This window comes from Neolamprologus brichardi, chromosome 2 (assembly GCF_056152115.1).
Source record: "Neolamprologus brichardi isolate AB-2024 chromosome 2, ASM5615211v1, whole genome shotgun sequence".
NCBI lineage: Eukaryota > Metazoa > Chordata > Actinopteri > Cichliformes > Cichlidae > Neolamprologus > Neolamprologus brichardi.
The window spans coordinates 20,921,758-20,934,927 of NC_142105.1; the positions used below are offsets into that span (position 1 = coordinate 20,921,758).

General features: G+C 39.1%; 2 protein-coding genes across 2 annotated transcripts; one reads left to right on the forward strand and one right to left on the reverse strand.

Annotated features, from left to right (window-relative positions):
• Positions 1-7,436, reverse strand: itk (IL2 inducible T cell kinase). The gene is made up of 17 exons (XM_006781724.2): positions 7,246-7,436; positions 7,051-7,155; positions 6,814-6,895; positions 6,548-6,673; positions 6,287-6,324; positions 5,426-5,577; positions 5,247-5,312; positions 5,073-5,127; positions 4,606-4,685; positions 4,176-4,318; positions 3,965-4,039; positions 3,472-3,640; positions 3,177-3,393; positions 3,026-3,090; positions 2,812-2,930; positions 679-836; positions 1-586 (listed from the first exon to the last, which is right to left on the reverse strand). Exons 1-17 carry the CDS (start codon positions 7,381-7,383, stop codon positions 521-523), a joined length of 1,854 nt encoding a protein of 617 aa, XP_006781787.1. The 5' UTR covers positions 7,384-7,436; the 3' UTR covers positions 1-520.
• Positions 7,437-9,346: 1,910 nt separating this feature from the next.
• Positions 9,347-11,982, forward strand: med7 (mediator complex subunit 7). The gene is made up of 2 exons (XM_006781725.3): positions 9,347-9,508; positions 10,220-11,982. The coding sequence occupies exon 2, from the start codon at positions 10,229-10,231 to the stop codon at positions 10,988-10,990; it is 762 nt and encodes a 253-aa protein (XP_006781788.2). The 5' UTR covers positions 9,347-9,508; positions 10,220-10,228; the 3' UTR covers positions 10,991-11,982.
• The last annotated feature ends 1,188 nt before the right edge of the window (positions 11,983-13,170 follow it).

The window sequence follows — 13,170 nt, forward strand, 5'->3', positions numbered from 1 at the left end:
ATGTCCATCTTTTATATACAGTATATGGATGATCATCAAAAATATGACTGTTGTGGCTAATGTCAGTGAGCTCCATAAAACAGGAAAGCCTTTTGCATGTATTTCTAAATATATATAACATCTGGCAACTTCAATAACTTCTTCATATAGAAACAAAAATATTTCTTATGCCAAGATTTCATTATTGTAGTGGAGGAAACTAAGACAGTGAGAAGTGACAAGATGTAAAACATTCAGTTTAATGACAGTCAGCTGACTGAAAAGCAAACATCTCACTTTTATATGGCTTATAGAATTGCTCAGACCTTTACATGATTCTGCAGGAAGCACCAGTAGCTGTGTGAATGGACTGTGTGAGCCCTCTCAGGGGATACTTACAAAGCTACGAAAGAGATAAAGTGCAAAATCCAGGATATAAAATTGTTTTGGAATAATCTAACTTTACAAATGACAAGCAACTGGTTACAGTAAATAAATAAAATAAATATTATATATAAAAAATCACAAATCACATGTTGGTTCAGGCGTCTGAAAGGGAGGCCAGCTCGTGAAAGAGGAGCCCAAATGTTGGGCGATCGTCTGGTTTCTAGGAACAGAACAGAAAACAAACGACAGTTAATCGTTTGCTCATTTTATGATCAGCAGAAGTTCTGCTTGAAAAAAGGGTAATGTCCTCACCTCCTTCCAACACCACTCCATGAGTAGGTGGACAGAGTCCGGGGCCAAGCGCGGCTTCAGGAGCCTCAGGCCTGCGTTCAGGGAGTCCACCACTTCTGCATTAGTGCGGTTCTCATAGGGGAGTCGGCCTTCGTTGTACACCTCCCACATGAGCACACCTGAAGAGGGGCGGACACGGAGACAGCACTTGTTAAACAATATGGAAGCATTTTAGTCAAGAGGGTAGGAGCCTTGTATCGTTCGTTTAACAGTGAGCTACTCTAGTCCAGTGCAGTGTGTTTTTATTTATTTATTTATTTTATATAACTGAAACATATTTATTTTTAACCTCATTTGAGAGTAATTTACTACAGATCAGAATTGGCCAAAATTGTTGCTATCCATTAAAAACACACACACACACACCTACACATGAGACACACACACCTAAAATTTGCTCTGCTGTAAGTTCTTACTTTAAAAGTAATTCATCTTGCTTTCATTCAATACAGCAAATATAGTCGTCTGCCTAAAGTATTTGATCCTTAATTGTAATATTGTGCAGCTGAGCAGTTTTTGTGATTCTTCACAAGAGGACGCCCACCTCCCCTTTCACCCACTTACCTACCCCCACACACACCTACACACACACTCACACATCTCTGTAGGTTGTTTGACTCTTCATGTTCAAACCACTGCGGTTCATTCAGGTTTGATGAACACGTTTTCCCCCCACTGTGAGTTTCAGCTTTTTCCACACTCGGCTCAAATGATTTTGTTTCAGTCCATCTTGTTGGAAGTATGTTTCAGATCTTTATACTGTTGGAAGAGGCAGCATGGCCTGTGACTGGCACAGAGCTCTGGCACAGGTACATAAATGTATTTCACTCCAGATTATCTTGATGAAATCCGTCGTCCCCGGCGTTCGTTTCTTCAAAAGCTTCTTTTTTTTTGGCAAACTTGGAAACTAGTTTTAAATCCCAAACTTCATCCACCAAGAACCGCTTTGACTTGTCTATTAGTATTTTATCAAACACAAGTTTAAGTTTTTTTTTATAATCCTCTTTCAAAAGCGGGGTCTCTTTTTTCAATCTTCAATCAGAAAGCGACGTATGGTGTCGACAGACGCTTTGGCACTTTGATCCTTTAAATCAGCTCTGTTTAGTCGGGAGTTAATGTTCGTCTGGTAGCCCCATCCACTGAAGCCGGCATGAAAGAATCCAATGAAAGAGTTTCCTAATATTCTTAGCAGCTGCAGTCTCAAGAACTTCACACAGCCTGTAGATGGACCGACTGTCTCTTTTAGTTTTAAACCGTTATTTAACCAGGAAGTAAAAATTTTGACATAAAGAATCTTTTGAAAGATGGCTCAGACAAACTTTTCCCCTCTTTCTCCTGCCCATCATCAGTGTAACAATGATACTATACAGCTGAATTATTACTCTTTTACCATTTCAATGCATAGAATCATGATTGAAAACACTTGTGTTACCAATGAAAAGCCATAGCCTGCTTAAACCGTCACTGCAGTTCATTTGTTTTTCACGATTTCTAAGGGACGTCAGTAATTGGATCCAGACCTTTTTAGAAGAGGTCATAATTCAAATCTGTTTAGAAATAGAAATAGTAACCCCTATTATAGAATTTATAATATGTTTTATTTTTACTTAGTTTTAGCACATCCGTTTTACACAAGAAAGTCATAACTTCAAAATACAGAATCTTTTTTTTCCCCAAAGATCACGTCAAGCTAAAAGCTTTCTGTCTGTTTAATCTCCTTTCAAACCTCGGCAATTGTCTGAGCTTATTGTGCATCCACTAATTGTCACTAAATCATGAAAATGGCTAGCTTTTAAGCTATTTTATATAAAAATTTACCAAAAAAATGGCTTTGTCCTGGATAACTGCAGTAATAGTCTGCCCAAGAAAACTGTGCTCCAGTTTGAGCACAGTTTTTTTTCACAAGATAAAAAGAATTGTTTAATATATAACGTCTAAACCACTGCAGTGTTATTTAACTAAAGCTGAGCACATGTGCCATCAGGAAAACAAATATGATTTAATCTGCTCTCACCCAACCTGCAAAACTTGCCAGACGAGTGAATCAGAAATGCAAACCAAACAGCTGAATGGCAGACAAGCGCCCAAACTCACCGAACGACCAGACGTCAGACTTGGTGCTGAATTTGCAGTATCTGATGACCTCTGGGGCTGACCACTTGACAGGGAACTTGGAGCACTGTGAGCTCGTGTACTGATCATCAAGAACAAATCTTGGGTATGGAGAGTGGACACAGACCACAAGCTGTGACTCACTGTGACATTAATGTAATGTAATAATTTAAAAAACTGATCTTCACGAACATACCTGGTCATTCCAAAGTCCGATACCTTCACCTCGTTGTTCTTTGAGACGAGACAGTTCCTGGCAGCCTTTGGAGGGAAGAAAGGAAGGATAAAGTCCTCTAGCAAAGCAGGGATATGAAAGTGTATTGTGAAAGAGCACTTTATTTATTTACCAGATCTCTGTGGATGAAGTTGGACATCTCTAGATAAGCCATCCCTTCGCTGACATCCAGACACATCCCCAACAATAGATCCTGAGACAAGGAGCCTTTCTTTTCTCGCAGGTAGTCCGTCAGGCAGCCGTTTTCCATGTACTCAAACACGAGGCAGATGGGAGAATGTTGTGTGCACACGCCATACAGCTGTACCAGCTTAGAGTGAGAGAGTCTCCTGTTAAAACACACACGCACAGATAAACTGAGTGGTTTCAAACTCGTTTTACAGATCTCCACCATGAACTGTACTTACATCATAATCCGTGCCTCTTCTTTAAATTCCTCGTCTGACATGCACTCTTCTCTTACCATCTTCACTGCTACCTTGAGATCCCTCCAGCTGCCTTCCAGCACCAGTCCAAACTGGCCGCTGCCTATCTCCTGACCCAGTATCAGCTCCTCAGGGTCCACTTCCCACTGATCTGTTAACCAGCAAACCAGCAGTGAACCAAAGCATCCACACTATAGCTCCGTTAAATAACCATAGAGTTAGACTTCTTCATGCAAGTTTCACAAATAAAAAAGGACTTTTTTTTTCTCATTTTCACTTGCTTTTTTTCAGCAAAGATTAATTTGTATTACATTGGTTTACATTAAAAGACAAAAGGGTGGAGTTACTTAACAGCCCTGAAGTGTAATTCTGTGCAACCCACCAGAGGTCAGCAAAAACAAGATTCACAGCAATAAATTAGGGCTGCTTGGAGCTTTAGTTCAACAAACTTCAGCCATCACAACAAGCTTTAAACCTTTTGCGATATCAGTAGAATCCTGGGAACAGCGTCCACCTTGAGAGACAGGGTGTCTCAGCCGTGTTATTAGCCCTGCCACAAAGAGAAAGAGACAACGGGAAATTTAAAAAGCAGGACCAAGAATTTAGCTGTTTCATAAGATGAACTTCATTTATCCTTTGAACTTTTTGAAATAATGCTGTTGCATGAGAAAAGCTGGCACACTTACCTGCAGCATTGTGCTGGTGGTAATATATGAGCTCAGGAATGGTGCTAAACAGGTACTTCTCTGCCAGGTAAAAAGAAGCTGGGCTCGTTTCGGTCTGTCTGATTTGGTAATGCTTCACTCTCGGATTCTTCTCCCCATTAGACCTGATGAGAATATATGCTTAACTGGAACAGGTCATATGCATTTTTAAAGCAAATGTTTGCCTGAGCAGATGATTACACATAAACATTGGAAGATCAGAAAAATATCACAAGTTTACACTAATCTTATACTTAATTCTCATTGGTTATATCTTTAACGATCACTTAAAATGACTGAAATCCAATGAGCCATCATTTTATTTTCATGATATAAGTAACCATATATGACTGTTTTAATTATAGAGTTGTTTGATAAGTAAATTCATAAGAATACTATAAATAACAGTTACCCTGGTGCTTTGGTGAAAACAGACACTGTGTACACTCCCGCCTGTCTTGAGTCCCGCACCACGAATGCACCTTCCTTACCCTAAAGACAGAGTAACGAGATCACATAAGATTTCCCACGTTCGGCGGTGCATTCTGTAACACGTCTGGCGGCCGTTTTAATTCAAAGACGACGATGGATAACCGTTTTCCCTTCCTGCTTGCAAAACTTAGCAAAGCAGGAAATTCAACATTGGAGGAAACTTTGTGGTTGTGAGAATTTTTTTTTTTTCTTCATGTTCTATGTCAAGTCGAATTGTCGTTGTGCAGGTGCATATGCAGCGATTTTGCAAATGCAACATTGCTGTTGGCGGCACAGTCGCATCAAAATGCACTGTGTCATACAGGGGCTAAATCTTGCCTGTCATCATCATATCAAAATCATTATTTGAAATTTTATGGCCAAACAGAACTGAGTTTTTGTTTTTACCTCTTTCATTAGCAATTCTTCTGCTTGCGCTCTGCTAATGTTTTTGTTGTACCATCTGTTGAGAACACATTAACAACAATTAAATCAGTTTTGGAGGGAAAACATGGTAATTCATTAGCAGCAATGAACAGTGCAAATTAAAAGCTTGAGTAACAGAAATGAATTCAAACTCACTCAAATCTTTCAAAGTTGTTGATGGATTTTTCAGCTACGTACGTACTGGGCACAAAACCCGAGTTCCTAATGGGTGACAGGAAAAGGGATTTAGCTAATGGTTCCTCTTTTGAATTGTACTGCTATGTTTTAATGTAAACAGTTCAAATGAATTTGGCATTGGCTGTAATGCGCTTTACCCTCTCTCATCCTGTACAAGCCACCAGGTGGAATGGGAATTCTTAACCAGGAGATATTCCTGATCTTTCTGAAGAGGTAAGTCATTGTCTCCCTGTGGCGTGTAGTTTTGCAAAGCGATGACCTTCTGTTGCCCCGAATCTTCCAGCTCCATCTGGAAAGGGAGGAAAAAAATCCGATTTAAAAACCATTTGTACAGATATGGAAGCTGCAAAAACATTTTTTTGGCAAACATAAGTCAAAATTTTGGGTTATTACCTCTAAATTTCGACATACTATCGTAAACTTCTGAGACGAGATGAGAAAATAACTTGAGATTTAGAATCATGAAGCTGAAGTTTTGCAATAAGAACCCCAAATTTTAAATTTAGCTCTGCCAATCAGGAAAATGTTTTTCAAGCGGTGGAAATAACCTGGTACAAATTATTGAGAGGTCTGAGTGAACTCTTCCCAAAAAGTTCATACACAAATACGAAATCTGGCGCTTTCAAATGAAATTACATTTTCATGGTGCCAAAGGAAAAAGTATCAACGAGGATTTTCATTTGACAAACTTTAATGTACTTCTATTTCTTCTACTATCTATCTATTCAAGTAAACACTCAAACACATGTGTGCTGAAACAACTACAGAGCTGCTGCCTGAACACACAAAATCAAACCACAGACACAGTGGTTAAAAACCAATGCATGACCAAATTATTAAATATGTAGAGAGAAACGGTGTTTAAAAGTATTGCAGACAAACATGACAGGCATTAAAACTGAAAAAGTGATTTGGTCTCCCTCGCTTCATTGGAATATCAGTAATAACCACAATAACATTTCAAAAGCTTGTGTCGTTTGTGTTTTAGATGGTGGTACCTCTGGCTCCGGGAGGCTGGGAAGCGGCTTTTTAGAGGCTGTAGGGGAAACAGAAATGTTAAATTGGAGAGCTATTTGGCCCATCTAAACTCACAAAGCAACAACAGTATGAACTGGATTAGGCAAAACGAAAGAATTTTGTTCAAGTTTACTCTAACCATATGTGCGAAAGCCATACAAATATCTTAATTCAAATGGAATCGCTTCCACAAATCATTGGATTCACGAAGTAGAAGAGAAGGAAAAAGAAATGCTACAAACCATAGCCCACTGGGTCGTACACGTTGCACCCAGTCGCCAGTTTCTCTGTTTGCTGGCAGCATCTCCATTTTCCATCCATCCAGAAGTTTGGGTGGTATTTTGGAACTAAGTTGTTATTCTTTGTCTCTACATCAGACAGAACAAGGGAAATATTGTTTGAAATATCCATCCGTATGTGTTTGCAGTTCATACAATCAGCGGTTTATCGTCGACTTGTCATAGTACTATTGTTATTATTTGACTGGTGATATATGGTAATGGCTTACCCTCTTTAAGAGCTCTGACCCATTTCTGACGGCAGTCATTGTCTGGTGCAAATATGTAGAGGTAATAACTGTCATGAAAAACCTGCAGAAGAATTGAGATTTAAAAAAAAAGGTTATATGCGTTGTCATTTTCAGTCATACTTCACCATACACTGCATATAGTGTGTATGATGCAGTGTTTGGTAGATTTTAATGCGGTAACAATTGAGTTGGTCTCTAGGAAATTATGAATGTTACCTGAAAAGGGTACTTAAAGCTGCATGGTATGGGCACATCAGTACACACAATCTCCACGCACTTAATTCTGGACAGCTCGATACAACCTTTCAGCAAAGGCTTTTTCTGCAACAAAACAGCTTAGATTACAGCAAACAGCCAAGAGTCTGCATTCCTGAAACAGCTCTACAGATTAACCGCACATACTGTACTTACCCCGGGACGACGTTCAGAATACTTCAGGTCTTGGGTATCCAACACAAAAAATCTCTCTTTATAGTTACAGGGTGACACTCGCTTCTTCTGTTGAGATTTTTTGATCAGAGTTCCCTTCAAAATCACCCTGGGGAACATTTTACCAGCTATGAGAAGCGCAATGAGAAATACTGCCTTGTTTTGTCATACCAAGAGAGGCGGCATTGCCTACAGCATGCAGAGACAGAGTAGCAGTGAGTGTACAAGAAAAAAAAAATTGAAGATGATAAGTTGATAGATGTCGTAGAGTTTCCGGCATAGGGTTGTTGCACAGTAAACCACATCCTACGGCAACAAATGCGTTGTGCAAGCGAAATACACGCGTGCGCGCACATACACACAGTTCAGGGTGCTCACAGGCACTTTCACTCACTTAGTGCACGTTGCAGTCAGCCACTATGAGCAGTGCGATCCCCAGAAAAAGGATGACTCGTTAACCTTTACATTTTTCAACGCTTTCCATCAACATTCACTTCAAAGGTCACGGATGTGTCCCACTACTACAGTGAGGTTAGGGTTATAATGTCAGCATTGGGCAAAGGGGGGATTCAATCTAAGGGGGCAAAAAATGGCATAAATGATTTTAACTTGAAACAAGAAAGTAATAGGGGAAAAAACAAAACTTTTTACTGAGATTGTGAGATTGCAAGAAACACACACAAAAGAATCTGTTTTTTTCCTGCCATAATTAATACATTTAGAGTTTGGGGTTACGTGTTCATGATGTCTTTTAGGATTTGCCCTGTTTTTTCTCCATCACTGCTTTTTACTCCCTTATATTTTACTTGGTTTTTTGGGGGTTTGTGCAGGAAAAGAAGGTTAATAATAATAATACAGGTTATAATATAGTAACAATAATATTGTAACAGTAATGATATAGGTTGGGCTCCATTAATGATTTTAAAGTGACCGAAAAATTTCAAACTGCTGAGGTAGTGCTGTCAACTTAGAATGGAAGAAAATGTAGTTAAAGTTAAAATCTGAAAATATTTTTACAGTCACACCGAATGAAAGATTTAAACGATACTACAGCACCACCACCAGGAAAGTGTTCCAACAGATTGGTGTGGATTGAATGAGTTGGGATTGCCATTTTAATTTAATTTAATTTAATTTAATTTAATTTAATTTAATTTAATTTAATTTAATTTAATTTAATTTAATTTAATTTAATTTAATGTCAAAAAACAACAACAACAAAACAGATCCAAAAAGCCAAAATTATAAAATCGACTTTGACTGTATATTTTTATACAGTTTGAACTGTGTAAACGTCAAAAGTCAAGGCTCTTTCTTCTTTTGTCAATTAAAAACATTTCCAGAAAATACCTGAATTTAACATTTTTAGGAGTTAACATCTGTGCTGTTGAATGGGAAATGTTCAGCAATTTTGTTCCATATGAGTATTTAATAAAAGAGAATATTTGTCATGCTGTATGTAAATAAGTGCAAATAAGTATAAAATAAGTGTAAAAGTAGATGTGAAAGACCGTGTCACACTAAATAATTTATTTTCTATATCTAAAGCTCCAAATTAAAAATGTGGAAAGTTTTCATTTGTTTTAAAGATGTCACAGAATCAGAAGGGTGAACTGTAGCTGTAGTGTTTAAAAGCATTCAACTGTATTTTATTCTTCTTGTTGTTTTAAGCCATATATAAGTGATAAATTGGGGGGGGGGGGGGGGGGAACAAAAAACAAAGGAAAGTTTAGAAAATTGTCTTATACTGACACAACGTTAAGAATCGATCCTTGCATTTTTAAGCTTTTGTCTCTTGTATTCGTAATAGTTTATATCTATTGTAATTTTCTTCTACATTTTATTTACCTCTTAAAAGTATTGGTGGCGTTGTAAACTGCTAGTTTGCTTTGACTAGAAAAATATTTGACATTACCAAATGATAACAGGTGCTGGAGATGGTCACTATTGTAAAAAGACATCAGTCCTGTACAAAATAAGCTTCAAATTAAGCAATTTCTTATCAAAAACTACAAGATCAAGCGTGGTATCCTCACACCCAATCGGTGTTTAGTTTGTTGCATTGCTATCGTCCAATCCGCGGGACAAAAACCAATGACGTCGAGCCAATAGCTTAGGGACTGAAACGAAAATCTTGTTAGTGTGGAATGGAAGGAGCTAAACTAGCTACAAGCTAATGGTCGGACCTAACGGACGTCTATATCTAGCGTCTTATATCTTCAGCGACTAAAGAGTCATTTGAAAGGTGTGTATAAATATCATAAGTCTTCCCGCTTTTAACGGTATTGTGGGTTACCATTATATTTGGTGTAGCAATTTAACTCGTTAGCGGAGGTTAGCAGTTAGTTAGTCAGTCAGTCAGCAGGTAAGCTAACGACTGCAGTTAGTTGGAGAGTAAAGGGCTAACATGTTGATAAAACAAAGGTTTGCGACACTAAATGGTAGTCTTCACTCAACTCTATTCCCATGCAGACAGCGTTTAACATAAGTCATATGCAGATATTTACCGTACAGACAACTGGCTGGGCAGTTTGTGTTAGCATAGGCCTCTTAGCACATCTTTCGAAGCGATGGTCTCAAACAAACACTGAATTTGTTTGGAGTTAGTGCAAGCAAACTATTTAGACACGGCTAACGTCTCTGCAATTAAAAAGCTATGCTGTCTTTTTGCGGCAAACATCCTGCTCCTTGTCTACCTGTGCCCCCAATAGTGAAGTGAGAGAGACACCTTTTCACTACACCGTTTTTTGTGTAACAGTAGGGTAAACCGGAGACTTACTAATGACACTGATGAACGTTCTGTTATATTTAGGCACATAGCCTAAATTAATATGTTTGTGTTCAACTACTGTGAACTGTAAACACTTTAAAAAAAAAAATAAGATACTAAATTGCAAAACCTAATGTATGTTGCTTTCCTTTTTATATATATTGACACGGATTCTTGTGCTTTCAGGTCGGTATCATGGGTGAACCACAGCAGGTCAGCGCCCTGCCTCCTCCACCGATGCAGTACATCAAAGAGTACACAGATGAAAACATCCGCAAGGGTCTGGCCCCTAAGCCACCTCCACCCATCAGAGATAATTACATGATGTTTGGCAACCATTTCCAGTGTGATGACCTCATCATCCGGCCTCTGGAAAGCCAAGGCATTGAGAGGCTTCACCCTATGCAGTTTGACCACAAACGGGAGCTCAAGAAACTGAACATGTCCATTCTTGTGAACTTTTTGGACCTTCTGGACATCCTTATCAAGAGCCCTGGTAGTATAAAGCGTGAAGAGAAGCTGGAAGACATAAAGCTTCTGTTTGTCCATATGCACCATCTGATAAATGAGTACAGACCGCATCAAGCCAGGGAGACGCTAAGGGTGATGATGGAGGTCCAGAAAAGACAGAGGCTGGAGACAGCAGAGAGGTTCCAGAAACATCTGGAGAGGGTGGTGGAGATGATCCAGGGGTGCCTTGCCTCCCTGCCTGATGACTTGCCTCAAGTGGAAGGTCAGGATGGTGCTTGTGATGGGACAAAGAGTGCGCCTCCTGCAGCTAGTGTTGGCTGTTCGTCTGGGCAGGCCACCAGGCTGAAAACAGAACCTATGGATATAGAGGAAGCAGCTGCCAGCTGCATGGCAACGGGTCAGCAGGAGAAGAGCATCCCTAATTCAAGAAGTGACAAATGGGACAAGGACGCTGCCATGTGCAGCATTATTGATGAACTAGCATAGTTTAATATTATGTTCTTTCTTTTTTGTCGTTTCTTTGCTGAACTCTGTGTAAATATGGCACTTTCGTACATGGTATACAGAATATTTTCTTTTTCTTTTTTTTATAACTGGTTATGTCACTGGTCTTTGCTCCACAAGTCTTTAACATGACTGCATTTTGCTGTTGAGTTATACATATATGGTTGTAATACATCTCTGTTCTCATGGTTTCATGCACAAGAGTGATTTAGAGAGTGAACATGTGGTTTTTGCCATACACATAAAAAATGTGTGCCTGGGGCCTCAAGAATTATCAGCATTAAATCAAGTGCAACCACACTGTACAACAGTGATGTTCAGTAACCTCTCTTCTGACTTGGGAACTGTCAAAACACATCATCGACGAATGTTTCTTACTGCTAGCTTGAAACAGCTGGTGAGATAAAATGTTGGGTGCAACATTTTATCTCATTTCATCTTTGCGGTTTATGGCTGTCTCAACTGCATCGGTTCTCAAAGTTGTTCTAGTACGTTTAATTTTAATCCCCAAACTCCACAGTTTTTATCCAACCACTAAGAAAAAAAGTTTTACTTAAAGGTCACATTAAGAAAAAAAAAATCCACTCAAGTTTCACTTCACCTTGTTGATTATACTGCACCAGTGTTTCCCACCATGCAGGTAGTGTGAGAACTGCTGCTCTAATAAGATGAGCACTCCAACAAGAGAAATGCACAGTCATGCTCTTGTCCGTGCGTGTCAGTTAATGTGACTTTATCATTCACGTTTGTGTTGTTTTACTAGGTACCACACAGTAAGGCTGATGCCTAAACCTTTATTTAGAAGTCACCAGTGTACTCGTTCACCCACGAAACTTGAAACTATGACAATAAATGCTGTCACATTAACGGGAAGCTGTGAATGTCAGAAATGGACATTTGAGGGTGCTAGCTGTGTTTTCAAGGGCCCCATTGAATGTTGTTTTTATTTAAAATGTAGAAATTCTGACTAATTATTGTAATAAACCCAATAAACAAATTTGCTGTCAGAGTGCAGTCATCTCACAGAAACATAGACGGCTATATTAGACCCGTCAGAGCAGAGTCGCATGAAAACTCATGTAAATGCTGGACTGCCTTTATGTTTGCAATGCATGATTCTTGTCACTGATTTGCAGATTGTTTAATCCATGGAGAGTCATCACACAAAAGTCGTCATGTATATTATGTAAAATGTCAAATAATTCTGACCCCCTCCCCTTCCCTCTTTTATAGGTTTTTATAAGCATACCTAATGGTATAACCAGTTTTGTGTTGCCTTGCAGCAGATTGCTCTTACACAACTGTTCAGGGAAAGAAATGTGAGCCTTTCAACTGGTTGCTCGTAAAGCAATTCAAATGCACATGTTTGGTTGTTGAAACTGAAAATACACCTCAGGCTGGTGATTGCAGCGCAGATTTCACTACTTGCGTTTCTGTGACGTTAGCTGAGGCATCAATGTAACTTGCATAAGTTCAATAAATCAGTGCGTGATACACAAGATGTGTTTTGGCCCATTTTTTCTTTTATTTGAAAAGACAACCCAAGGTTGTTTCTCTGAGAATTCATCAAGGATTTCTGTTCTAACGTCTGTGCAAAAAGTATGCTGTTTTTGAAGCAGGCAGGAGTCATGATGTGTGTCGCTCTGAGACATAAAGAGTATGTGTATTTGGCCAGTTGCAAATTCCAGCTTTATTTCATTGACCTACAGTAAATGCTCTGCAGCACACTGCATTTTATGTAATGATGTAATGGCACAAACTGTATGCGCATTTTTAGCTGTGCATAGACGTTAAGCTGTGTTTGTGTTGACCTTTTGATTTAAACGACAAACAGGATGGACAGAACCAGGTAATATGCACTGATCCTTTCACCGCACCCCCTCGGAAGTTATTACCCTTAGCTGGAATTCCCTGCTTTGAGGCAAGGTAGTTTCCATAATTTTCTCCACCCTTGGATTTATCATATCCACAATTTTTCCCCTACTCACACTATACCATCAACTCGTGCCCTGGGGTAGTTTAAATGTACAGATGAAAATAATAGGAAGCGTAGTCGAAGGAATTATGTTATGAAACTCGGCATCGTTGGGTTTCACAACAGGGTGGAAAGCCATTCACTTCACCCAATCGGATTGCTCGCTGCTGCGTCACGTGATCTTTAT